Source organism: Amphiprion ocellaris, chromosome 15, assembly GCF_022539595.1.
Source record: "Amphiprion ocellaris isolate individual 3 ecotype Okinawa chromosome 15, ASM2253959v1, whole genome shotgun sequence".
Classification (NCBI taxonomy): Eukaryota; Metazoa; Chordata; class Actinopteri; family Pomacentridae; genus Amphiprion; species Amphiprion ocellaris.
In genome coordinates this window covers 34592908-34619515 of record NC_072780.1, presented here as the reverse complement: position 1 = coordinate 34619515, position 26608 = coordinate 34592908, and the positions used below count along the sequence as shown (strand labels likewise).

Sequence of the window (26608 nt, the reverse complement as noted above, 5' to 3'; positions counted from 1 at the left end):
AAATGTGAATTATTTTTCCTCACTGTTGGCAGTTTATCATTATTATATCATTAATTATAGATTTTGCAGCTAATATTAAAATAAAAGTTAGAAAAACAGCCCAAAAATACATTAGAACATTGAAAATGTGCTTATGTTGTTGTTTCACATAATTAAAACTACATTTCCCATAAATCCTGCAGATTTTCACTTCTAAAGTAGATAAATGTGTTTTATTTTCTCTCATTTCCCATAAATCCTTCTGTTTTCCACATCTAAACTAGATAAATTGGCTTTATTTTCCCTTTTTTTAGTGAATCCGTGCAGCTTTGTGTTGTGTTTTTCAGCAGTAGTTTCATTTAAAATGCAGTGAAATCATCACGGATTCCCTCGATCCTCTTTCTCATCCTGTTTCTGATTATTATGCTAAAGATGGCTGCAGGTTCTCAGACCAAACGCCGGTTCTTCAGACGCTCCGAGGTCTCATTAATTCACCTCAGAAGCTGTTACAGTGAAATACCTGAATTTATTCCTTGAAACGAGCTAAAGGACGGAAGGTTTACGGACACAGAGCTGCTCTGGTGACACGAAAGGTCTGAAATGTTTTTAGATGTTTGTCAGGCGTTTGGATGAAGGAGGAACTTCTATGATGTTTGGAGCTCAGAGTTAAAATGAGACAGAAGCAGAAAACACAAACCAGAAACAGATGTTTCCTTCTCAGATTGGAAATTTTAGAGGCCTAAAGAGGTCAATTTTTCTAAAGAAATATAAACATTTCATGAGATTTTTGTCCTGAATTGACTCCCGAAACTTTTCAAAGTCTAAATCTGACCTTCTGATTTCCGTCTCACCTAAAAATTCTACCAAAACCAGATGTTTGACGTTTCCTTCTAAGATTGTTTCATTTTATGACATTTTTGAGATCTGAAGAGGTCAAATTCTTTTTTTTCCCAGAAAAATAAAGATTTCATGACATTTTCTGTCATTTTTGTCATCTGAAAGCCTAAACTTCACCTTCTAGTTCCATCTCAGCTACAGGTTCAACCAAAAACAGATGTTTCCTCCTCAGATAGTTCATTTTTGATGCCTAAAGCAGTAAAATTCTCATTTTTCCTCACGATTTCAAACGATTTTTGTCATCTTTGTCATCTAAAAGTCTAAATCCAACCTTCTGGTCTCCATCTCAGCTACCACTTCAACCATTAACACGTTTCCTTCTCAGATTGATTCATTTTATGACATTTTCAAGGCCTAAAGACGTCAAACTTTCATTTTCTCCAAAGAAATATAAAGATTTCATGAGTATTTTTGTCCTGATTTGACTCCATAAACATCTCAAAGTCTAAATTCCAGATTCTGGTTCCATCTCACCTACAAGTTTGGACTGAGACTTAATAAAGTCAGTCTAAGTTTAAGTCCAAACTTGTAGGTGAGATGGAGACCAGAATGACTTTGAGATGTTTAGGGAGTCAAATCAGGACAAAAATACTCTTAATATATAGTGAAAATTGGAAGATCAACCAAAAACAGATGTTTCCTTCTCAGATTGATTCATTTTATTACATTTTTGAGACTTAAAGAGGTAAAATTCTCATTTGGCTTTAAGAAATATAAAGATTTCATGAGATTTTTGTCATCTTAAAGTCTAAGTCCGACCATCTGGTCTCCATCTCACCTACAAGTTCAATCATAATCAGATGTTTCCTTCACAGATTGTTAATTTTTTAGATCTAAAGAGGTCAAATTCTCATTTTTCTAAAGAGATATAGGGATTTCATGGGTATTTTTGTCCTCTCAGAGACTAACTTTAAGGCTCTGCTTCAGGTTTTAGTGCTATATAAATAAAAGGTATTATTATTATTATTATTATTGTTATTGCTATAAGTATTCTTCATGTTCTTCTTACCTGCGCAGGACTCCACCCAGCAGCGAGGCGTTGAGGCATTCGGGTGGAGAAAGGCGTCGCTGCACCTCCCCGACCGTCACCTTGTACTTGGAGGTGGAGCTGAGCAGCGACAGGCGACCGGGTACCGAGCAGAAGACCTCTGCCGGGTTGGACACGGCGCCCATCCCGAAGCCCTCCTTCCCCATGGACAGCGAGGACAGGGCCGAGCCGTTGAGCTTGGAGGGGATGGGAACTGTGGAGCAGGTAAATCATGAATAAAGATGTCAGCAGATGTCAGCTGCTCCTCCTCCTCATTAATCTATGCGGTGTGATCTTCTGCTCTAATTCTGGAGCTGCTTGTTGATGCTGTTCTTCAGGCTGCAGGTGCTTCTTTAGCGGCACATTCTCAAACAGCTTCACTTCACACCTGCAGCAGCGCAATTAGAGCCTCCAGTTTACTGTTCTACCAAAACCTTACTCTAGTTTAGGAGGCAGAGAGACGGCAGGCCCAGCATCTACAGCAGGGGTGTCCAACACGAGGCCCGCGGGCCAAAAGCGGCCCTCCAGAGGGTCCGATCCTCCAGAGGGTCCGATCCTCCAGAGGGTCCGATCCTCCAGAGGGTCCGGTCCTCCAGAGGGTCCGGTCCTCCAGAGGGTCCGGTCCTCCAGAGGGTCCGGTCCTCCAGAGGGTCCGATCCTCCAGAGGGTCCAATCCTCCAGAAGGTCCAATCCGGCCCTCAAAGTGTAAAAATTCCAGAGAAGACATTAACTGCAGATTGTAAATTAGTAAAACTATAAATTTAAAATCATTTCTAGACCATGACAAGTTGTTTGGATCAGAAAGTAAAATACTAGATTGATCATTGTTCTTTTGTCGTTTTGTGTCTGACATTTGTTGTTTTTGGTCTTTTTTTGTCGTTTGCCTCATGTTTTTGTTGTTTCGCATCTTGCTTTTGTCATTTTGTGGTTGTGATCCTCCAGTAAATCCTCTCTGGTTCAGTTCCAGGTGACTAAATGTTGTGTTCCTTTGTAGACACTCTGTGATCTGGAAGTTGTAATGTGGAAATGATAAACTGAGGATGAATGTTGATGAAACTGAATTTATTTTTCTTCATCAATTTCAGGTTGTTCATGATGTTTAGTAAAAAGATAATTCCTTAAATGTGAACATTTTTGCACTAAAACAAAGGAACCATTAGGAGTTGTGGTTATTTCTAGGTTATTATGCTGTGGTTTTACTGGTTTTACTGGAGATCAGACTGGACTAGATGAGGAACCTGGACTAGGATCAGTTTTAATCTTTTTAATCTGAAATCTGCAGTTTTGTCTGCTTTTATTCTGAGTTAAACTCTGCAGCTCAGTTTCCTTCAAACCTCTAAAATCCTGCAGCAGCATCGAGGAGGCCTCACAGTTTCCTCTAAAGCTTCTTCTCTGTCGTCTCCTCCTCTCTTTTCTTTAACTCTTTCTTGTACCAACCTCTTTTTTCCATATTCTGCCTCTTTTTTCCCTCCCTGTTGGATTTGTTTATTCATGAGGGCTTCAGGTCTGCTATCTGCTGCCGAGCCTCGCTCTGGTAATTGATCAGTTCTTCAGCAAACAAGTGGAATCTGTTCATCAGACAACTGCAGAGAAGAAGTGTCTCCTCTGGGACTCCATTTGGAGAATTACATCCTGGTTTAGGTGGAAACTTTAGGATGAGATGGATGTTAGGACGAGGCCCCAGTGTGTTTAAATCACAGCTGAAAGGTACAAATGTGCAGCTCTAGTAATAATAATTAACTCTGTCTGCGGGTTTATCATACAGCAGGTTCCGTTTTTCAGCTGGTTTCTGTCAGGGAGGGTTTTTCTTTTACAGCACCGGCTACAAATCCAAGTTGAGTTTTCTAATCGTGCCCCTGTGTCTGCTGCCGCTCTGATATTACAGCGATGACGCTCTGCAAATCTCCCCACAACTCCTCTTTTATCACGTTCCCTCCCTGTTATTCTGCTGCTGCTGCTGCTGCTGCTGCTGCTGCTGCTGCTGCTGCTGTGCCCCACTTCTTCCTCTTCTTCTTCTTCTCTGAGCCCTCACACACACACACACACACACACACACACACACACACACACACACACACACACACACACACACACACACACACACACACTCTCATATGACCATGAACAGTTCATTAAGAATGTGTGCCTTTGGGCTGAAGTCTGCAGCTGAGTATTAGAGGACTTCTTGACTTCAAATGAAATAGCAAAACAGAATTATTTATACTGTGTGTGCGTGTGTGTGTGTGCGTGTGTGTGTGTGTGTGTGTAGCTGGTGTTAGAGTGCCCCTGAACACTAAACCCCCTTCAGCATGTACAGCACAATTATATAGGTGCACACTGAGACACAAACGCACACACACACACACACTCCATCTTCTTCTTGCCCTTCTACACACACACACACACACACACACACACACACACAGACACACATGGATGAAAACACACACAGAGACACACACAGCTCTCCCACCTCTTACCTTTTTTAATGACAGAGTGGTCGAGGATGCCCAGGGCTGATCCTTCCTCCATCCCCTGTACGACAGACACACACACACACACACACACAGCCATCAGTTACACACACACACACAGTAACACACAGTAACACACAGTAACACAGTAACACACTCCTGTCTTGTCTGTGTGTCCAGGTCTCAGTGAGCTGAAGGACCAGCGTTTAGTTGTAGTTCCTCTCAGGATCCAGTAAATATAAAACCGGTTTAGTTCCATTCAGCCTCAGACAGGAACAGACGGATTATTTTACTGTTTACACACATTTATGACACACTGCTTAAAACAAGGAATAAAAATGACTTCAGCTCTGGTGTTTAGGTGTCTCATGTCAAACCAAACGTATTTAAGTTGATAAATAATGTTTGAATGAGATACGTTTTCAATAAATAAAGACATATATATGTATATATATATATATGTATATATATATATATATATATATATATATATATATATATATATATATATATATATATATATATACACACACATAAACTAAGGAGGCAGTTCCTCTCATCTTGACTATTACTCACTAAACTGAAAATGTTGGACATGAAGGAACATTTAAAGGAGGTGACATACTTTATTATATATATTCATATCTGTACTTGTGCATATATATGTAAATATAGACAGATGTATTTATATTTGTATGCATAAATATACATATATAAGTAAATATTTCTGACATATATAAATACTTACACACATTGAAAATACAAAAATATACACACTAATTTTCTATCTTCTAACTATATATACATATTTTAAGAATAAAGCATATATAATATACATAAAAGAAAGTATGTCACCGTTTTTACATTCCGGCTCTAAGGCTTAATATCAAACATGTTTGGTTCAATAAATAAATAAATAATCATATCAGACAAAATTAGTTGCCTCCTTTTATATATATATATATATATATATATATATATATATATATATATGTGCGTGTGTGTACTGTAATATGTTCATAGTATGTATATAAAGACTAATACAGAAGCTTTATATATATTATTATATATACACTGTAATATGTTCATAGTATACATATATAAACTAATATAGAAGACAAAAAGCTTTATATATATATATATATATATATATATATATACACACACCATAAACATATTATATCTAAGACAGCATTTGAGTGGACTCTATAATATTAAAATATATAAAGCTATTTATCTTCTATATTAGTTTATTTATATATATATATATATATATATATATATATATATATATATATATATATATATATAAATGTTTTACGTCAGTCATGAATATTTTCTGATGTAAAACGCGTTTATTTATTTTTCTTTCTAGGAAAATAAAAGCAGCAAATAAACCCTCCTCAGTAAGAACTGAACCGAATCTGTCGGATTTTAAATCTGGACTGAATCTCCACATTTCTCTGATCGGTTTGTTCTAAGGATGTTTCTGCCTTCAGACACTCAGGATGTAATAATTAAACAGAAGCTGCGGGTCGGAGCGGCTCCGTGCCCGGTCCTCCCGCCGCTGCGCTCCGGTAATGAGCGGAACCATCGATTGGTCTCGGTGTGTCTCTGAGCGGAGCCAACAAACACCGCAGCTGCTGCTCAGTGAGCCTCACGCACTATTCTTGTGAGGAAAACCTGCAGCACCGGGATGAATAATGACGAGCTGAGGGAGAATAACCGTCACTGTTTAAAAAAGACTCGTTTTATTGGCTGCTGCTCGTTAGAGCCACAAAGGAGCCGCTGGATGTCAGGACATTCAGCTCCACATCTCATCTATCACTGGCCAGACAGCAGGATTACCAGGACAAACACCCGATTAGAGAACATCAGCATTCATAAATCTACATCTTCGGGTTGTTTATTTTAAATCACGAAAACGTTTTTTATTTTTACTTCAAAATGAATCGAGAGGATTTTTGGTAAAATTTAAAAGCAGCTAAAGGCCTGCAGGTGGTTTTTAAAAAATTAACAGGTGGAAAATTCAGAAATTCATGACAATGATTAATAAAATATAATAGTTGTTAATTAAACTGTAAATGTAGTTTTTAATGTGAGGTTTTCTTAATAAATCGCGGCTTTATTTAAAGAGAAAAATTAAATGGGCTGATTTGCCCCGAGGCCTTCTGCTTTCATGCGCGTGTTTTTTAAAGAAGGAAGTTGTTTCTAAATACATTTTCTATAAAATCTGATGATCATAAAAAGAGCTGAATTTAATAAATCGAACGCGTTGTTTTTCTCAACCCTCGGTGCGTCTGGATCAGGCGCCGCTCACTTTTACGCACGAACTCCCAGCGCAGCGCCGCCGCAGCTACCGGAGGAAAAAAGGAGAAAAGAGTCACCTGAAGATCCTCCAGGCCGTGGTGTCCCAGGTGCATCCCCAAAGGTCCGTCCCCGAGAGCCGCAGCTCCTTCCCCGAGACCGTGCAGCAGCCGGGGGACGGCTGGATACTCCCGGCGGGGGTCGAGGCTCAGAGCCCGGTGAGACTGAGACAGCAGCCCCCCTTCCTCCGAGCGCGACCTCTGCGAGTGCCATGCCGCCTGCTGGTGCTGATGGATGGAGTTGATGGAGGGGTAGGGGTCCGACAGGTGGGAGTAGGCCGAGTCCTGGCTCTGGGAGTACGGGAGGGACGACTGTGGGTAAGGAGGGGGGAAGTACGGAGGCTGGAAGTCGGAGGCCGGAGTGTGGCAGAGCGGGGGAGCCGAGGAGTAGGCGGCCTGGTTGAGGGAGGACAGCTGGGAGAGGCGGCCGCTGGGAGAAGAGCCGCTGAGTCCGTCTGCGCGCTCCTGAACACAAGCACAAAGTGGTCAAAGAGTTTCCCAAAGGAGCAAATCAGAACCGATTATTTCAGGAGTCAGGAAGCATTTTAAACTCACGGATAAATTACACCAAAAATACAGCAACTTAAAAAAAAAAAAAAAAAAAAAACAAGAAGAAAACAGCTGAGTGAAAAACAAAAACCCATAAATGAATGAATTTCCATTTTATTAGAGGCTTGAAATAGCAGCGGCTGAAGTGATGCTTTCTGGCAGGAGGAGCCTTTGGCGTCGCTGCTGAACGAACGGAGTCACAAAGGTCAGCGAGGAGCAGCACAAAGGACAGGTAACACAACACACAACACACAACACAGCAACACAACACAACACAATAACACAACACCTCCTCCGGGAGGGGCTCCATCTGCACACCAGCTCAAAACGTGTCAACAAGAGCCAGTTGACCCCGGCGCGCACGGTTCTAGTTCCCGGGTTCACGGAGGCGCAGGAGAGCAAATGTTAATTTAATGTGACTCCACGGGTTCGACCCCCTCCTGTTAAAAGAATGTAGTCCACTAGCCTACATTCCTGCTCACACACTTCCTGGTATAGTTTGATTTTTCTGAAAGCTGGGTCACCAGGATCGATGCCGCTGTGTCCATTATCAGTCCGGTAGAGGAGGACTCTAAATTTAAATCACACTCATGTAAAGCTGCCAAACGGGCCGAGGACGGCTCTCCGCGGCCTGTCACCCCTTCTGGACACTTTGCTGTGACACAGACAGACAAAGAGCATCTCTGCGGACTGATGCGCGGCGCAGCGACAGAAACCCTCGTTTGGACACATGACATTTAATTTCACCGCAAAGCGAAAAACAATTCAAATTTATTTAACTGAAATCCAAAAATCACTGAGAATTTTTACCCTCTGCATGCTTGTCAAAGTGTCACTTGTTAAAAAATTTCAACCCACTGATGAAACCTTTTCTCTGCACCATAATTTGCACCAAATTTTTGCTGTTTTTAAAGTGATGATTACGAATTTTACGGACGTTTACGCACCGTCCTTCAGCTTTAATCTACTGACACCAGACACAAGAAATAAACTCTTTTATACATTCAGGTTGCACTGGGGCTGAGGAGACATCAGCCTCCTAAAAGTGCTCAGAACACGGCTCTATCACACTCACCATAGCCGAATAGGTGTGGATTAACATCTGGACCACTCTGGATTCCCCCAAATGTGAAACTCAGCAGGACGCGCAGCGAAGGTGTCACCAAAAGCTCCGAGGTCCGTAATCCAGGCCGCTCTTATGGCTCCATTCAAGTCGGAGGCGTCGGTATTTACTTTTCCTTATCTCTCGGAGCTCTTTACGCGCAGATGAAAAGCTCCAGCCAGATACACACACGCGCGCACAACACGCACAGAGTCCTGCAGCCTCTCCATGAGCGCACTACTTATAGGGTTTGCGCGCACCCGGCAGAATAAGGGGAGGGGTCGACAGGGTCCACTTCTCTTAAAGAGATATATTCACTCAATGGCGTGTAAATTCATTCTCAGCGGTGCCATTAGATGTTCCTTTTAATTTTGTTGTGGATTTTACGCACCGAGTGACACCACAAAATAGTTTTTTTCTCATGAAATATCTATTTTAAAAAAAAGAAGAAAAAAAATGGCACAATGTTACCATGAAATCAGATTCTGTGATTTTCTCCCTTAAGTCAGGATTTTGGATGCTTTTACGCACGGATATGCACGTTTCTACAGTCAAAAAAATCTTTAGAGATTTATGGTTTTAAATGTAAATGACTGACATTTTCTCCAACTATTTTAATTCCATTTAAATGTGTCCCAAACTGAATTTATTTAGCTGAAATATTTTCTTATAAAAAGGCGAACAGGCCAACGTGCGGCTTTTTACGCACAAACAACACAACAGAAACAGCTGCTGAAATAAGAAGCTCACGAATGAAAAACGTTTCTTTTACCTGAACTCCGTCAGTCTTGGTCCGGGATTTCCAGAGCATGGTGGCGGTCTGGGCGTCAGGCTGCAGCCGAAAGGGTTAATGAGAGGCGGCGGATGGAGAGGAGACAGGCTGGAGGTACGGAGAGGAGTGAGTTAGTTTCAGAAGGGATGCAGGAGTTTGTATGGATGAGTCACAGAGAACAGAGACGGGCGCTGGGGGAGGAGGGGGGTTAAAAGAAAAGGAGGGCGGGAGGTGACAGGAGGAGGAGGAGGAGGAGGAGGAGGGCAGCTGAAAACTTTTAACACGGTTGGTGCGTAAAGGACCGGATCAGGATGGAGCCACAAGGAAAAGGATCACTGATTTAAACAAAGATGCAACTTTCTTTCTATATTATTTCTGTTTCATATGAACTTCTAACATAAAGTTCTGATTTTTGTTTTTATATAAATTCCAAATTGAGAACTTTTTCCGCGGTTGGTGCGTAATCGATCAGGATGGAGCTATTGGAGACGATCACAAGGAAAAGGAGAACTAATTCTTATCAAAGATGCGTTTTTCTTACTGTTTCATATCAATTGATACTATAAAGTTGGCGTTCTTGTTTTTGTGTAAGTGGATAAATTCCAAACTGAGAATTTTGTCAAAACTTCTGAGTAAAACTGCAATTTATGGCATTTATTATATGACTTCTGACACATTTTGTAATTAAAACTGATTTATTAACTCCATATTTCCTTGTTGTGGTATTTTATCATGATTTTGTTTTGCCTCTGTGGAACTTAATGACTAATTTCGTTAATTTGGAATAAAAAGAAGAATAAAAACACAAACTCTGCGAACACTCAGAAATGCGGATGAAGAGTTAACCTTTCCCCAGAACTTCATCTGGTCTGTGTGCGCCACCTGGCGGTGATTGAGGGAAAAAGAGGATTACATAAGGTGAGTTTTATCTTCCATCCAGCTGGGAGGTGGAAGCTGCTGCAGACTGTTTCATGTTGATTCTTCTGGTGGGAAATGTCTGGATGCTGCTAAAACAGAGAGAAGGTGGAGTAAAAGCGACACAGAGCTGACAGTTCTCTACCAAAATAATTCTTTATTAAAGGCTTTCACATTCCAACATTCAGAGGCAGGAGACAGTTAGTGTTCTCTGTAGGTTTACCTGGATGCAGACTCTCTGAACTCCTCACATGTTCTCACTGATGGAAAACTAAAAAGGTTCAGTCGCATTATTAGGGAACATTTACACAAAAACACATCATTTGTCTCATTTTCTATTTAAACTTCTTCATAAAACCAAAAAGTAACACATTATCCATGTCAGATTTAGAATAAACACCAGATTGGCTTCGATTTTGGCTCCGTTTTGTTGTTTCCAAGTGCACGAAAAGTTAAAAATCCTCCTTTAGAGAGCAGCTTTACTTCAGTCCCAGCGACTTCTTCAGGTTCCTCATCCTGCTCAGAGCTCCTCTGTCGCTGCTCTGCATCACGTCTCTGATCTCCTGCCGACAGACCGGACACTGCTGGGCGACGGCACTCAGCGCCTCCTCCAGAACCTCCTCGGTGTGTCGGTCCGGCAGAGCGCTGCCCTGATCCAGCATGCTGAGGGTGTGTCTGAGCCATCCCTCCTCCCGGATCAGGCCGCAGACGGAGGGCTGGACTCGGACGCAGCCTCCCAGAGCCTGGAGACTCAACCTCCAGAGCTCCGCCGCCTCGTCCCAGTTCTCCTCCCAGCCGGGGCTCACCTTCACTGGACCGGGACCAGAGCCAGAGTCCAGGGCGCCACGAAGGAACCGGAGAGCTGCGGAGAAGAAACGCCGCTGAGCTGCTTCCACCGAGCCTGGAAGACATGAGAAGAAGTTAAAAAACAGCTCAGGACCGGAAACGTTTTACTGGAGAGAACGCGAATATTCAATTTCAATTCAATTCAATTTTATTTATATAGCGCCAATTACAGTCAAATTGTCTCGAGACGCTTTACAGAACCCATATGCCTGAACCCCCAGAGCAGCCCTAAGGAGACAGTGGCAAGGAAAACACCCTTTTAACAGGGAAAAAAAACCTCGAGCAGAACCTGGATCTAATGTGGGGGAACCATCTGCTGCTGGAAGGAGGGTTGAGAGGGACAGAAGAAGTAGAGAGGTAGAGATAGAGGGGTAGAGGTAGAGAGGTGGGGGGTGGGACACATGGACCATAAAACACAGCCACACATCTGAAGCATCCAGCATCCAGCTCTGGGACCAGGGACACTCGGAGAAAGGACACAGAAAGAAACAGAGTGAATGTAATGCAATAATGGTATATATAGTAAATACATAGGTAGATAGAGAAGGGCTCAGTGCATCAAGAGAGGTTCCCCAGCAGCCTAGGCCTATAGCAGCAGGAAGGATATCATGCTACATTCCTAGTTTTTATTGTTCTTAGAAGCGTGGAGACGTAAATTTTTTTTAAAAAGTTGAATTCTGCCGTTCCTCAAGTCCGTAACTAGTTAACCTTAAAATTTTACAACCAGAGTTCGACCAAAGATCACGTTCTACCTGGAGGAGCAGCAAACTGATTTATTTACACCCAGACTGACACGACAAACTACGGTTTTGTAGAGTTTTCTTAAGAAATGTCACAAAAAAAACACATACATTTCCAACATTAAATATCAAATACTGTGATTTTTCCTGAATAAACCAACATTTAGGTTTGGTTTGTTTTTTTTTACATTTCCAGACTAAAATCTGTCGTTTTCTCCTCCTGCTTTCAGTAAACCTGAATGTGTCACAGGTTCAATTCAATAAACGGAATAAAGTTCTGATAAAACTCAGTTCCTTTCAGAACTAGTTCACCTCACAGCTTCACTAGACAGAATTCCACCAAGATCCATGAAAAACACAAACAGCAGCAGCTCACTGATTATTTTATGCACCAGTGACACTAGAAGCTAGTAGTTCTGTTGATTTTCTGAAGAAATGTCTCAAAAAAGGCACATTTTAAACATTAAATATCAAATACAGTGATTTTAAACGACTAAGCTGAGATTTAGGTTGATTTCACGTCTCCAGACAAAAAACGGAGAGATTTCTGGTTTACATTAAAAAGACTGTCCAGTTGAGCCTCACCTGAAGGAGAAGACTTCAGTCGCCCAATCATTAGTCCTAAAGTGCAGTAATTGGCTGCCAGGACAAGGAGGCGGGGCTTATTCACCAAAACAGGAAGTGCTTCACTCAGGAGGGCCTCCAGGGTTCTGAAACAGGAGTCCTTCCTGGAGAACAAAACAGTTTTCATTTACAGATCATGAACGGTGTAACGTCAGAATCAGTGGATTCAACTTAAACTCTCTGCTGAGGACTTTAATGGTATAATGTGAGTATTTCAGTGATGGAGCTGCTACCTGACGCTCTTCTGAGGACTTTAACACAGTTTAATGTGAGTATTTCAGTGATGAAGCTGCTACCTGACTCTCTTCTGAGGACTTTAATGGTATAATGTGAGTATTTCAGTGATGGAGCTGCTACCTGACTCTCTCCGGCTCCGTCACGGTGAAGTTCAGAAGGGCTGAGCAGGCCGTTTCCATACTGGGATCTCTGGCCATTGTCGCCCATCCTTTCCCCTTCATGGAGGTCCAGCACCGAGACAGGAAGTCCACCAGCAGCGCTGGAGCGTCCAGGCCGAGCAGAACCTTCCTTGGACCTTCTTCTGCTGACAGGTGGCACAGAGCTGGGAGGAGATACCTGCAGGAGGAGGAAGGAAGAGGAGGAAGACAGGTCACAAACTGACTTTGAAATGGTCCAAAATGGCTTCAACTTTGTCCACAATGACTCAGCGTTTGTCTAAAAGGATAATAATTTATCTGAAACATCTCAAAAATGCTCCAGAAGAACTTAAAACTTGTCCAGGTTGTCTAAAATGACTCCAAATGACTCCAACGTTGTCCTAAAGGATTCAATACTTGTCCAAAATGACTAAATGACTAAATCATCTCCAAACTGTCTCAAAAATGGTCTAAAATGGCTCCAAAATAATTCACATAACTCAAAACTTGTGTAAATTGATTAAATCCAAACTCACTAGAAAACAGGCAAAAAATGTCCGATATGACTCTAAACTGGTCCAAAATACCTTGAAACTTCTCCAAACTACCTCAAAAATTGTACATTATGCTTCGCAATACACAACCGTACAACAGTTTGGGGTCCTTTAATGTTATCTTCATGGAAAAAATGCTTTTCTTTCACAAAAAAGGACATTTCTAAGTGACCCCAGACTGTTGAATGGTGGTGTAATAAAATACAGTAAAAATATAGTTAAAAAAATACAGAAAAATATAGTAAAAATACAGTAAAAAATATATAGTAAAAACACAGCAAAAATCTTGTAAAAAATATAGTAAAAATACAGAAAAACATAATAAAAATAAAGTAAAAATATAGTAAAAATCTCATAAAACATTAATAATATAGTAAAAATACAGCAAAAACAGTAATATAGTAAAAATATAGTAAAAATACAGTAAAAATATAGTAAAACATTAATAATGTAGTAAAAATACAACAAAAACAGTAATATAGTAAAAAAGAATAAAAATACAGTAAAAATATAGTAAAAGTACAGTAAAAATATAGTAAAAATACAGTAAAAATCTCGTAAAAATCATAGTAATAATATAGTAAAAATACAGCAAAAAGTGATATAGTAAAAAAAGAATAAAAATACAGTAAAAATATAATAAAAATACAGTAAAAATATAGTAAAAATACAGTAAAAATATAGTAAAAATCATAGTAATAATATAGTAAAAATACAGCAAAAAGTGATATAGTAAAAAAAAGAATAAAAATACAATAAAAATATAGTAAAAATACAGTAAAAATCTCGTAAAACAGTAATAATATAGTAAAAATACAGCAAAAACAGTAAAAATATAGTAAAAAAATTGAATAAAATACAGTCAAAATATAGTAACAGTACAGTAAAAATACAATATAGTAAAATATAGTAAACAGTAACAATACAGTAAAAATACAGTATAGTAAAATATAGCAAACAGTAAAAATATAGTAAAAATACAGCAAAAACACTGCAAAACAGTAAAAATATAATAAAAAATACAGTAAAAATACAGTATAGTAAAATATAGTAAACAAGAAATATATAGTAAAAATACAGTAAAAAAATACAGTATAGTAAAATATAGTAAACAATAAAAATATAGTAAAAATACAATTAAAAACTACAGTATAGTAAAATATTGTAAAAATACAGTAAAATATACTCTGTGAAAACACTGATAAGGACATTTCTGAGTGACCCCAACTGTTGAACGGTGGTGTAGATGTTTACCTGCAGAGCTTTCTTGGGTTCGCTCTTTCCTCTCCATCCTTCCTTCCTGACAGATTATTAGTTATTAATCATGCAGATGGTTCTCACCTCAGAGCCTCGCTGCCCGTCCAGCCGTCCCTCTCCTCGCTGATCCAGTCATGGAGGTTCTGCTCAGAGCCGTCGTCCTGCAGGTGCTTCCGGCTGTAGCTGATCAGAAACGGCAGCAGTTTGGTCACTTCCTCCCTCAGACAGGAAGTCTCCTCGGCCAACCACGAGCACAGAGAGCGGACGGTGGCGAAGACGAACGGGTCGCCATAGCGACTCGGATCCACCTGAGAGGAAGTAAACAGACCAGGAGGATTATTACGTTATTATGAGACGACCGCTGTTGGTTTGTCCGTCCAATAATTGTTCAATAAAGTCATTTTAGACAATTTAAACGATGCTGGTCAGGTTTGAAGTAAATTCTGAGTCATTTTGAAACAGAGTTTTAACTAATTTTGGATATTTCTGAGTAACTTTGGACATAGTTGAAGTCATTCTGGCCAAATATTACAGATAGGTTTTACTCATTTTGGACACACATTTAGGTTTATTTTTGGACATTTTGGACTAATTTTGCACAAGTTTGAAGTCCAAAGAGTCAGAAACTGGAATCAACATTTTTCATAATTTTCTGACATTTTATCAAACAAACAATTAACCAGTTAATCAATAAAACAAGTTGATCAACAGTGAGAATAATAGTTTTCTGAATGTCTGTGACATTTGACAGAACCTGAAATAATCAACAAAAGCAGTGAAATAAAGTGAAAATAACGTCAAAGAAAGGCAGGAAAACGTTTATATCTGTTAATTGCAACATCAAATATAGAAACTCCAAATTAGAAAATAGAATTATTAGTAAAATTTTCATGAAAAAAATATGCATAGAAGTAGTATTTATACAGAAAATATTTAGTGTCCTTTGGTATTTTTATTTAAGTTGTGATTCTTTCAATACAATATCTTATTCCCATTTTTTTTCTTTTATTTCCCTTCTTTCCTCCCAAACCAACAAAAATGCCCAAATATTTCTTGTTTTAGAACTGGCTTCCTATGAAGTTCACAAATAGCAAAGAATTAAATAAATAATGTAAAATGCAATAAAATATGACAGTAAGTCGGACTGGAAAGAGTAATAGGAAACTAATTTTAATGCAATGAAATAATAAACAGAAATCAGGACTAATTACTAAAAAGTCTCTCATTAAACTATATTCCAGACGAGTTAACGAGCTTTACGTTCATTTATTTAATGTGGATTTATTCCAAATGTGACGTGAGGAGGATTACTCTGGTGCAGAATGACTGATGACGTTTGATCAACAGGTAGGAAACGTCATGTGACCTCCTCACCTGCTGCAGGTAGAACATGAGAGCAGAGAAGGCCTCCTCCAGAACCCCCAGAACCTGACGGCTCTGCTGCAGACTCAGACCTGAGACGGAGATCTGAGGAGACGTCTGGAGGCACGCCTGTTCTATGGACGCCTCCATGATCCGGTAACAACCTGAGGAGGAGCAGGAGGAGGAGCAGGAGGAAGAGGAGGAGGAGGAAGAAGAGGAGGAAGAAGAGGAGCAGGAGGAGGAAGAAGAGGGAGAGGAGGAGGAGGAAGAAGATGAGGAGGAGGGGGAAGAAGAGGAGGAGGAGGAAGAGGAGGAGGAGCAGGAGGAGGAGGAGGGGGAAGAGGAGGAAGAAGAGGAGGAGGAGGAGGGGGAAGAAGAGGAGGAAGAAGAAGAAGAGGAGGAGAGGGGGAAGAAGAGGAGGAGGAGGAAGAAGAAGAAGAGGAGGAGGAAGAGGAGGAGGAAGAAGAGGAGGAGGAGGAGGAGAAGGGGAAGAAGAGGAGGAGGAGGAGCAGGAGGAGGAGGAGGAGGGGAAGAAGAAGAAGAGGAGGAGGAGGAAGAAGAAAGAGAAGTTTATCATCCATCTTCTCTCTGCTCTGTGAAAACACTTCCTGCAGTTCAGCTGAAAATCCCAGAATTTTCATCATGTTGGTTCCAGCTGAGTCACTGATAGTTTTATGGTTGTGCTCCAAAGTGCAGAACTTTTAGTTTTTTACAGAATCTGTTTACTGTAAACTGTTGTTTTTGGGCAAATTTGCTTAGTGCAAGGTCACTGTGTCTGTGGATAAATCTATATTAAATGTTGCTGTGATTTCTGATCATCAATAACTAATAAACAAATGCTGCATTTCTGACATGTGGGGGAATGAGTAGCCTTGGAGGAGGACTGCTGTCTCTGAGTTATTTCCTAGTTTTTATTATGTGACACATTTAACCTTCATCAAAAAAATTGCAACTCTTACGATTTTAAATATTAAACCTGGTCATATAGCAGCTTTAATAATATAATATAATATAATATAATATAATATAATATAATATAATATAATATAATATAATATAATATAATATAATATAATATAATATAATATAATTTTACTGAACATTCCCTCTAACTCGTGTTTGTGGCTCCAGTTTTTCTCATCTATAAAACGTCAGAACCATCCAGATGTTCTGATCTTTATCTCACCTGTCAGAGTTTGCTGCAGCTCTGGGCTCAGATCATTTCCTGGTGGTTCTTCTAAACCCATGCGAACCTCCACACAGGCCCGGTTCACCAGCAGGCAGCAGAACTTGGGGGGTCCCACCAGCTCCCAGCCGTGCAGGTCCAGCAGACAGGCGCTGAGGACCAGGACCGGTCCCATCTGTTTGGGCGTTAACTTGGCCTGCATCATGGGCCTCAGTGCCACCCAGACCCGTCTCACAACCCCCTTCAGGTCTTCGCTCTGGGCCGCCATCCCAGCAGGGGGCAGGAACTGGACCAGCTGGGAACACATACTGAACCGGTTCTGGTCTGAGGACTGGCTGAAGTCTTTGGAGAGTCGGACCAGCAGAGCCAGGAGTTCTGCAGAGTGTCTCCTCCACGCTTTGGTTCTGGTTTTGCCGGACAGGAGGAGGCCGAGCAGGGCCAGCCCCCTCCCCCGGCTCAGAGTCTGGTTCTGTTCCACCGCCTGGCACAGAGCCGGGACAGCAGCTCGGCTCAGGAGCTGGTCTGGACCTCTGGGGAGACCACAAACCGCCGTCAGAACCTGGTAGCAGTCTGCAGCCATGGCCTCGTCCAGCCTGGAGGACGCTTCTGAAGGCGTTCTGGCCGCTTTGTCGCTTGTCTCTCCGACCGGATCCGGCTTTGAGGCTTCGGCTGCGTTCTTCTCTGGACTCTGGCCGCCTCGGTCCTGGTTCTGCTGGTTCGCCGGGCCGTTGGCTAAGATGCCCAGCAGCAGGGGGATGGTGGAGAGCAGCTGGGGGTGGGAGGCCATGTCTGGGTCGGTGCTCAGGGCGGCCAGCAGAGCCGTGCCCAGAGAGAGCAGCTCATCTGGGGGTAACATTGAGCTCTCGCTGCCTCGGACCGCCGTCATCAGGAGCCGAGCCGGAAGGTTCAGACCCACGGCCTGGAAGAGCCGCCGCAGGGTGGGCTGGTCCAGCTGGCTGGCCGGGCAGAGCCGAGATATCTGGAGACACGGAAACGACACCATCAGAGAACTTTAGAGTCAGTACTGTAAAAAAAACACAACAATTCTGCAGGAAATGTACCTAAACAGCCAGTTTACTGCATCAAACAAAGGCTCTGATATCAGACAGAGTTTCTAGTTTAATAAACCAAAGTATAATTCATTCATTCATTCATCTGGCACAAGAATGTCCTTCAGGACTAATTAAGTTTTACATTACATTATCTTTAGGTTTCATTAAGGTCATAAAAAAAACTCCAAAAATTCAGCAAAAAAATTCCCCAAATTTGTGAAAAATTGCAAAACTTTGAGGAAGAAAATTCCAATAATTCCTTAAAAGTTTCTCTTAAAAGTTTTATTTAAAAAAAACCCAAAATTTGGCAAGAAAATTCTTGTAAATATTTTCTAAAAAATGAGTAAAAATCTTCCCAAAAAATCCTAAAAATATCGAAAGTGATTCCATATATATCAGTAAAACTTCTAATATTTTCTTTAAAAACATTCACATAAAAACCAACCAAAATCCAGCGAAATTCGCTTTTAACATTTCTTTTTTTCCACCCAAAAATGTTCAAAAATTTCCCAAAAATGTTGAAAATGTGGACATTAGAAGTTTCACTGTGAATATACATATTTTTCCACATTTTCAAATTTTAAAACGGGTCAATTTTGACCCGCAGGACGACACGAGGGTTAAACTGGGTTTCCTGAGCCTTAAAAGCAGCTTTAGCTGTAAAATGAAGCTCAGAGCTGTTAAAGTCTGGAGCTCAGCAGCATCAGAGGCAGATTAATGCACTATAATTCTCTTTTAATTGCTGTAAACTGACTGTAGCCTCCCAGTTTCCTCTCAGACCCACCAGCAGCAGAGCAGCCAGCGTGTGACTGTCGTTTTTCGCGTGTTTCAGGCCGTGGAGGCATCTCTCCAGCACCGCCAGCTGGGCTGCGGTCAGCCCGCCTCCAGAGCCCCTCTCCGGGCCTCCACCTTCCCCCACGCCCCGCTCCTCTCCTCCGGGAGGCTGGCTGCTCTTCACCCCGGCAAGGTCTTCCATAGTAACCCCGATATCTGATGATAAGAGGGATAAAAGGAGGAAAACTTAACAAAAACCGACAGAAACTCCGGCTGAGGATCACGGCTTTAGCTCCACGGACAGCCGGTGGAGCCTTCGGTCGGTTAGCTGGAACATTCCTAGCAACGGTGATCTAAAAAGGATCTAATATCTGGAACGGTGGCCGTTAACTAATCAACTTACTTTGTTGACAGACCTCCACGCGCGACTCGTCGGCGCTCACCGGGAAGTAAAGTGTCAAAACATCCTGTCGGGAGCCAATGAAATCAGCCCAACAACAATCGCGAACCAATCAGAGCGCGGCTTGTTAGAAGGCGAAGGCGCCATTTGAGCCCGAAAACCAACGTAGGAGAAACATGAGGCTGAAGTTGGGTTCCGGATCGGATCTGAGGACTTTAACACAGTTTAATGTGAGTATTTCAGTGATGAAGCTGCTACCTGACTCTCTTCTGAGGACTTTAATGGTATAATGTGAGTATTTCAGTGATGGAGCTGCTACCTGACTCTCTCCGGCTCCGTCACGGTGAAGTTCAGAAGGGCTGAGCAGGCCGTTTCCATACTGGGATCTCTGGCCATTGTCGCCCATCCTTTCCCCTTCATGGAAGTCCAGCACCGAGACAGGAAGTCCACCAGCAGCGCTGGAGCGTCCAGGCCGAGCAGAACCTTCCTTGGACCTTCTTCTGCTGACAGGTGGCACAGAGCTGGGAGGAGATACCTGCAGGAGGAGGAAGGAAGAGGAGGAAGACAGGTCACAAACTGACTTTGAAATGGTCCAAAATGGCTTCAACTTTGTCCACAATGACTCAGCGTTTGTCTAAAAGGATAATAATTTATCTGAAACATCTCAAAAATGCTCCAGAAGAACTTAAAACTTGTCCAGGTTGTCTAAAATGACTCCAAATGACTCCAACGTTGTCCCAAAGGATTCAATACTTGTCCAAAATGACTAAATGACTAAATCATCTCCAAACTGTCTCAAAAATGGTCTAAAATGGCTCCAAAATAATTCACATAACTCAAAACTTGTGTAAATTGATTAAATCCAAACTCACTAGAAAACAGGCAAAAAATGTCCGATATGACTCTAAACTGGTCCAAAATACCTTGAAACTTCTCCAAACTACCTCAAAAATTGTACATTATGCTTCGCAATACACAACCGTACAACAGTTTGGGGTCCTTTAATGTTATCTTCATGGAAAAAATGCTTTTCTTTCACAAAAAAGGACATTTCTAAGTGACCCCAGACTGTTGAATGGTGGTGTAATAAAATACAGTAAAAATATAGTTAAAAAAATACAGAAAAATATAGTAAAAATACAGTAAAAAATATATAGTAAAAACACAGCAAAAATCTTGTAAAAAATATAGTAAAAATACAGAAAAACATAATAAAAATAAAGTAAAAATATAGTAAAAATCTCATAAAACATTAATAATATAGTAAAAATACAGCAAAAACAGTAATATAGTAAAAATATAGTAAAAATACAGTAAAAATATAGTAAAACATTAATAATGTAGTAAAAATACAACAAAAACAGTAATATAGTAAAAAAGAATAAAAATACAGTAAAAATATAGTAAAAGTACAGTAAAAATATAGTAAAAATACAGTAAAAATCTCGTAAAAATCATAGTAATAATATAGTAAAAATACAGCAAAAAGTGATATAGTAAAAAAAGAATAAAAATACAGTAAAAATATAATAAAAATACAGTAAAAATATAGTAAAAATACAGTAAAAATATAGTAAAAATCATAGTAATAATATAGTAAAAATACAGCAAAAAGTGATATAGTAAAAAAAAGAATAAAAATACAATAAAAATATAGTAAAAATACAGTAAAAATCTCGTAAAACAGTAATAATATAGTAAAAATACAGCAAAAACAGTAAAAATATAGTAAAAAAATTGAATAAAATACAGTCAAAATATAGTAACAGTACAGTAAAAATACAATATAGTAAAATATAGTAAACAGTAACAATACAGTAAAAATACAGTATAGTAAAATATAGCAAACAGTAAAAATATAGTAAAAATACAGCAAAAACACTGCAAAACAGTAAAAATATAATAAAAAATACAGTAAAAATACAGTATAGTAAAATATAGTAAACAAGAAATATATAGTAAAAATACAGTAAAAAAATACAGTATAGTAAAATATAGTAAACAATAAAAATATAGTAAAAATACAATTAAAAACTACAGTATAGTAAAATATTGTAAAAATACAGTAAAATATACTCTGTGAAAACACTGATAAGGACATTTCTGAGTGACCCCAACTGTTGAACGGTGGTGTAGATGTTTACCTGCAGAGCTTTCTTGGGTTCGCTCTTTCCTCTCCATCCTTCCTTCCTGACAGATTATTAGTTATTAATCATGCGGATGGTTCTCACCTCAGAGCCTCGCTGCCCGTCCAGCCGTCCCTCTCCTCGCTGATCCAGTCATGGAGGTTCTGCTCAGAGCCGTCGTCCTGCAGGTGCTTCCGGCTGTAGCTGATCAGAAACGGCAGCAGTTTGGTCACTTCCTCCCTCAGACAGGAAGTCTCCTCGGCCAACCACGAGCACAGAGAGCGGACGGTGGCGAAGACGAACGGGTCGCCATAGCGACTCGGATCCACCTGAGAGGAAGTAAACAGACCAGGAGGATTATTACGTTATTATGAGACGACCGCTGTTGGTTTGTCCGTCCAATAATTGTTCAATAAAGTCATTTTAGACAATTTAAACGATGCTGGTCAGGTTTGAAGTAAATTCTGAGTCATTTTGAAACAGAGTTTTAACTAATTTTGGATATTTCTGAGTAACTTTGGACATAGTTGAAGTCATTCTGGCCAAATATTACAGATAGGTTTTACTCATTTTGGACACACATTTAGGTTTATTTTTGGACATTTTGGACTAATTTTGCACAAGTTTGAAGTCCAAAGAGTCAGAAACTGGAATCAACATTTTTCATAATTTTCTGACATTTTATCAAACAAACAATTAACCAGTTAATCAATAAAACAAGTTGATCAACAGTGAGAATAATAGTTTTCTGAATGTCTGTGACATTTGACAGAACCTGAAATAATCAACAAAAGCAGTGAAATAAAGTGAAAATAACGTCAAAGAAAGGCAGGAAAACGTTTATATCTGTTAATTGCAACATCAAATATAGAAACTCCAAATTAGAAAATAGAATTATTAGTAAAATTTTCATGAAAAAAATATGCATAGAAGTAGTATTTATACAGAAAATATTTAGTGTCCTTTGGTATTTTTATTTAAGTTGTGATTCTTTCAATACAATATCTTATTCCCATTTTTTTTCTTTTATTTCCCTTCTTTCCTCCCAAACCAACAAAAATGCCCAAATATTTCTTGTTTTAGAACTGGCTTCCTATGAAGTTCACAAATAGCAAAGAATTAAATAAATAATGTAAAATGCAATAAAATATGACAGTAAGTCGGACTGGAAAGAGTAATAGGAAACTAATTTTAATGCAATGAAATAATAAACAGAAATCAGGACTAATTACTAAAAAGTCTCTCATTAAACTATATTCCAGACGAGTTAACGAGCTTTACGTTCATTTATTTAATGTGGATTTATTCCAAATGTGACGTGAGGAGGATTACTCTGGTGCAGAATGACTGATGACGTTTGATCAACAGGTAGGAAACGTCATGTGACCTCCTCACCTGCTGCAGGTAGAACATGAGAGCAGAGAAGGCCTCCTCCAGAACCCCCAGAACCTGACGGCTCTGCTGCAGACTCAGACCTGAGACGGAGATCTGAGGAGACGTCTGGAGGCACGCCTGTTCTATGGACGCCTCCATGATCCGGTAACAACCTGAGGAGGAGCAGGAGGAGGAGCAGGAGGAAGAGGAGGAGGAGGAAGAAGAGGAGGAAGAAGAGGAGCAGGAGGAGGAAGAAGAGGGAGAGGAGGAGGAGGAAGAAGATGAGGAGGAGGGGGAAGAAGAGGAGGAGGAGGAAGAGGAGGAGGAGCAGGAGGAGGAGGAGGGGGAAGAGGAGGAAGAAGAGGAGGAGGAGGAGGGGGAAGAAGAGGAGGAAGAAGAAGAAGAGGAGGAGAGGGGGAAGAAGAGGAGGAGGAGGAAGAAGAAGAAGAGGAGGAGGAAGAGGAGGAGGAAGAAGAGGAGGAGGAGGAGGAGAAGGGGAAGAAGAGGAGGAGGAGGAGCAGGAGGAGGAGGAGGAGGGGAAGAAGAAGAAGAGGAGGAGGAGGAAGAAGAAAGAGAAGTTTATCATCCATCTTCTCTCTGCTCTGTGAAAACACTTCCTGCAGTTCAGCTGAAAATCCCAGAATTTTCATCATGTTGGTTCCAGCTGAGTCACTGATAGTTTTATGGTTGTGCTCCAAAGTGCAGAACTTTTAGTTTTTTACAGAATCTGTTTACTGTAAACTGTTGTTTTTGGGCAAATTTGCTTAGTGCAAGGTCACTGTGTCTGTGGATAAATCTATATTAAATGTTGCTGTGATTTCTGATCATCAATAACTAATAAACAAATGCTGCATTTCTGACATGTGGGGGAATGAGTAGCCTTGGAGGAGGACTGCTGTCTCTGAGTTATTTCCTAGTTTTTATTATGTGACACATTTAACCTTCATCAAAAAAATTGCAACTCTTACGATTTTAAATATTAAACCTGGTCATATAGCAGCTTTAATAATATAATATAATATAATATAATATAATATAATATAATATAATATAATATAATATAATATAATATAATATAATATAATATAATATAATATAATATAATTTTACTGAACATTCCCTCTAACTCGTGTTTGTGGCTCCAGTTTTTCTCATCTATAAAACGTCAGAACCATCCAGATGTTCTGATCTTTATCTCACCTGTCAGAGTTTGCTGCAGCTCTGGGCTCAGATCATTTCCTGGTGGTTCTTCTAAACCCATGCGAACCTCCACACAGGCCCGGTTCACCAGCAGGCAGCAGAACTTGGGGGGTCCCACCAGCTCCCAGCCGTGCAGGTCCAGCAGACAGGCGCTGAGGACCAGGACCGGTCCCATCTGTTTGGGCGTTAACTTGGCCTGCATCATGGGCCTCAGTGCCACCCAGACCCGTCTCACAACCCCCTTCAGGTCTTCGCTCTGGGCCGCCATCCCAGCAGGGGGCAGGAACTGGACCAGCTGGGAACACATACTGAACCGGTTCTGGTCTGAGGACTGGCTGAAGTCTTTGGAGAGTCGGACCAGCAGAGCCAGGAGTTCTGCAGAGTGTCTCCTCCACGCTTTGGTTCTGGTTTTGCCGGACAGGAGGAGGCCGAGCAGGGCCAGCCCCCTCCCCCGGCTCAGAGTCTGGTTCTGTTCCACCGCCTGGCACAGAGCCGGGACAGCAGCTCGGCTCAGGAGCTGGTCTGGACCTCTGGGGAGACCACAAACCGCCGTCAGAACCTGGTAGCAGTCTGCAGCCATGGCCTCGTCCAGCCTGGAGGACGCTTCTGAAGGCGTTCTGGCCGCTTTGTCGCTTGTCTCTCCGACCGGATCCGGCTTTGAGGCTTCGGCTGCGTTCTTCTCTGGACTCTGGCCGCCTCGGTCCTGGTTCTGCTGGTTCGCCGGGCCGTTGGCTAAGATGCCCAGCAGCAGGGGGATGGTGGAGAGCAGCTGGGGGTGGGAGGCCATGTCTGGGTCGGTGCTCAGGGCGGCCAGCAGAGCCGTGCCCAGAGAGAGCAGCTCATCTGGGGGTAACATTGAGCTCTCGCTGCCTCGGACCGCCGTCATCAGGAGCCGAGCCGGAAGGTTCAGACCCACGGCCTGGAAGAGCCGCCGCAGGGTGGGCTGGTCCAGCTGGCTGGCCGGGCAGAGCCGAGATATCTGGAGACACGGAAACGACACCATCAGAGAACTTTAGAGTCAGTACTGTAAAAAAAACACAACAATTCTGCAGGAAATGTACCTAAACAGCCAGTTTACTGCATCAAACAAAGGCTCTGATATCAGACAGAGTTTCTAGTTTAATAAACCAAAGTATAATTCATTCATTCATTCATCTGGCACAAGAATGTCCTTCAGGACTAATTAAGTTTTACATTACATTATCTTTAGGTTTCATTAAGGTCATAAAAAAAACTCCAAAAATTCAGCAAAAAAATTCCCCAAATTTGTGAAAAATTGCAAAACTTTGAGGAAGAAAATTCCAATAATTCCTTAAAAGTTTCTCTTAAAAGTTTTATTTAAAAAAAACCCAAAATTTGGCAAGAAAATTCTTGTAAATATTTTCTAAAAAATGAGTAAAAATCTTCCCAAAAAATCCTAAAAATATCGAAAGTGATTCCATATATATCAGTAAAACTTCTAATATTTTCTTTAAAAACATTCACATAAAAACCAACCAAAATCCAGCGAAATTCGCTTTTAACATTTCTTTTTTTCCACCCAAAAATGTTCAAAAATTTCCCAAAAATGTTGAAAATGTGGACATTAGAAGTTTCACTGTGAATATACATATTTTTCCACATTTTCAAATTTTAAAACGGGTCAATTTTGACCCGCAGGACGACACGAGGGTTAAACTGGGTTTCCTGAGCCTTAAAAGCAGCTTTAGCTGTAAAATGAAGCTCAGAGCTGTTAAAGTCTGGAGCTCAGCAGCATCAGAGGCAGATTAATGCACTATAATTCTCTTTTAATTGCTGTAAACTGACTGTAGCCTCCCAGTTTCCTCTCAGACCCACCAGCAGCAGAGCAGCCAGCGTGTGACTGTCGTTTTTCGCGTGTTTCAGGCCGTGGAGGCATCTCTCCAGCACCGCCAGCTGGGCTGCGGTCAGCCCGCCTCCAGAGCCCCTCTCCGGGCCTCCACCTTCCCCCACGCCCCGCTCCTCTCCTCCGGGAGGCTGGCTGCTCTTCACCCCGGCAAGGTCTTCCATAGTAACCCCGATATCTGATGATAAGAGGGATAAAAGGAGGAAAACTTAACAAAAACCGACAGAAACTCCGGCTGAGGATCACGGCTTTAGCTCCACGGACAGCCGGTGGAGCCTTCGGTCGGTTAGCTGGAACATTCCTAGCAACGGTGATCTAAAAAGGATCTAATATCTGGAACGGTGGCCGTTAACTAATCAACTTACTTTGTTGACAGACCTCCACGCGCGACTCGTCGGCGCTCACCGGGAAGTAAAGTGTCAAAACATCCTGTCGGGAGCCAATGAAATCAGCCCAACAACAATCGCGAACCAATCAGAGCGCGGCTTGTTAGAAGGCGAAGGCGCCATTTGAGCCCGAAAACCAACGTAGGAGAAACATGAGGCTGAAGTTGGGTTCCGGATCGGAGTTAAAGGAAACTAAACCTAGAGCTGTGGGCCGCTGATTCTACGGTTTATTCTACATTTTAATGTACATTCTATTTTATTTTTTACTTTATCTAAACATGTAGCGCTGTTTGAAACTAACTTTTAAATATCCGAAACCTTTATTTTTTTGACAATGTGCAAAAAAAATTTAAGTAAATTAAGTTAGATAGATAGATAGATAGATAGATAGATAGATAGATAGATAGA

At 41.0% G+C, this 26608-nt stretch overlaps 3 protein-coding genes across 6 annotated transcripts; all 3 read right to left on the bottom strand.

The window, feature by feature from the left end:
* Window positions 1-1428: 1428 nt before the first annotated feature.
* On the bottom strand, window positions 1429-9336 carry tfap2e (transcription factor AP-2 epsilon). Of its 2 annotated transcripts, none has more exons than XM_055017644.1 (4): window positions 9167-9336; window positions 6765-7208; window positions 4384-4438; window positions 1429-2117 (listed from the first exon to the last, which is right to left on the bottom strand). In XM_055017644.1, the coding sequence occupies exons 1-4, from the start codon at window positions 9203-9205 to the stop codon at window positions 1882-1884; spliced, it is 774 nt and encodes a 257-aa protein (XP_054873619.1). In that variant the 5' UTR covers window positions 9206-9336; the 3' UTR covers window positions 1429-1881. The 2 variants fall into 2 exon arrangements, with proteins under 2 accessions (XP_054873619.1, XP_054873620.1); XM_055017645.1 differs by lacking the exon at window positions 9167-9336 and adding an exon at window positions 8368-8612 and having other exon boundaries at window positions 1435-2117.
* An 882-nt stretch (window positions 9337-10218) lies between these two features.
* ncdn (neurochondrin) lies at window positions 10219-19387 on the bottom strand. Of its 2 annotated transcripts, XM_023270739.3 has the most exons (8): window positions 19254-19387; window positions 18861-19066; window positions 17025-18003; window positions 15851-16002; window positions 14561-14784; window positions 12649-12864; window positions 12253-12395; window positions 10219-10982 (listed from the first exon to the last, which is right to left on the bottom strand). In XM_023270739.3, exons 2-8 carry the CDS (start codon window positions 19050-19052, stop codon window positions 10561-10563), a joined length of 2328 nt encoding a protein of 775 aa, XP_023126507.1. In that variant the 5' UTR covers window positions 19053-19066; window positions 19254-19387; the 3' UTR covers window positions 10219-10560. The 2 variants fall into 2 exon arrangements, with proteins under 2 accessions (XP_023126507.1, XP_054873540.1); XM_055017565.1 differs by lacking the exon at window positions 19254-19387 and having other exon boundaries at window positions 18861-19237.
* A 177-nt stretch (window positions 19388-19564) lies between these two features.
* On the bottom strand, window positions 19565-26313 carry LOC129350606 (neurochondrin-like). Of its 2 annotated transcripts, XM_055017642.1 has the most exons (6): window positions 26180-26313; window positions 25787-25992; window positions 23951-24929; window positions 22772-22923; window positions 21482-21705; window positions 19565-19785 (listed from the first exon to the last, which is right to left on the bottom strand). In XM_055017642.1, the coding sequence occupies exons 2-6, from the start codon at window positions 25976-25978 to the stop codon at window positions 19566-19568; spliced, it is 1767 nt and encodes a 588-aa protein (XP_054873617.1). In that variant the 5' UTR covers window positions 25979-25992; window positions 26180-26313; the 3' UTR covers window position 19565. The 2 variants fall into 2 exon arrangements, with proteins under 2 accessions (XP_054873617.1, XP_054873618.1); XM_055017643.1 differs by lacking the exon at window positions 26180-26313 and having other exon boundaries at window positions 25787-26162.
* Between the last annotated feature and the right edge of the window lie 295 nt (window positions 26314-26608).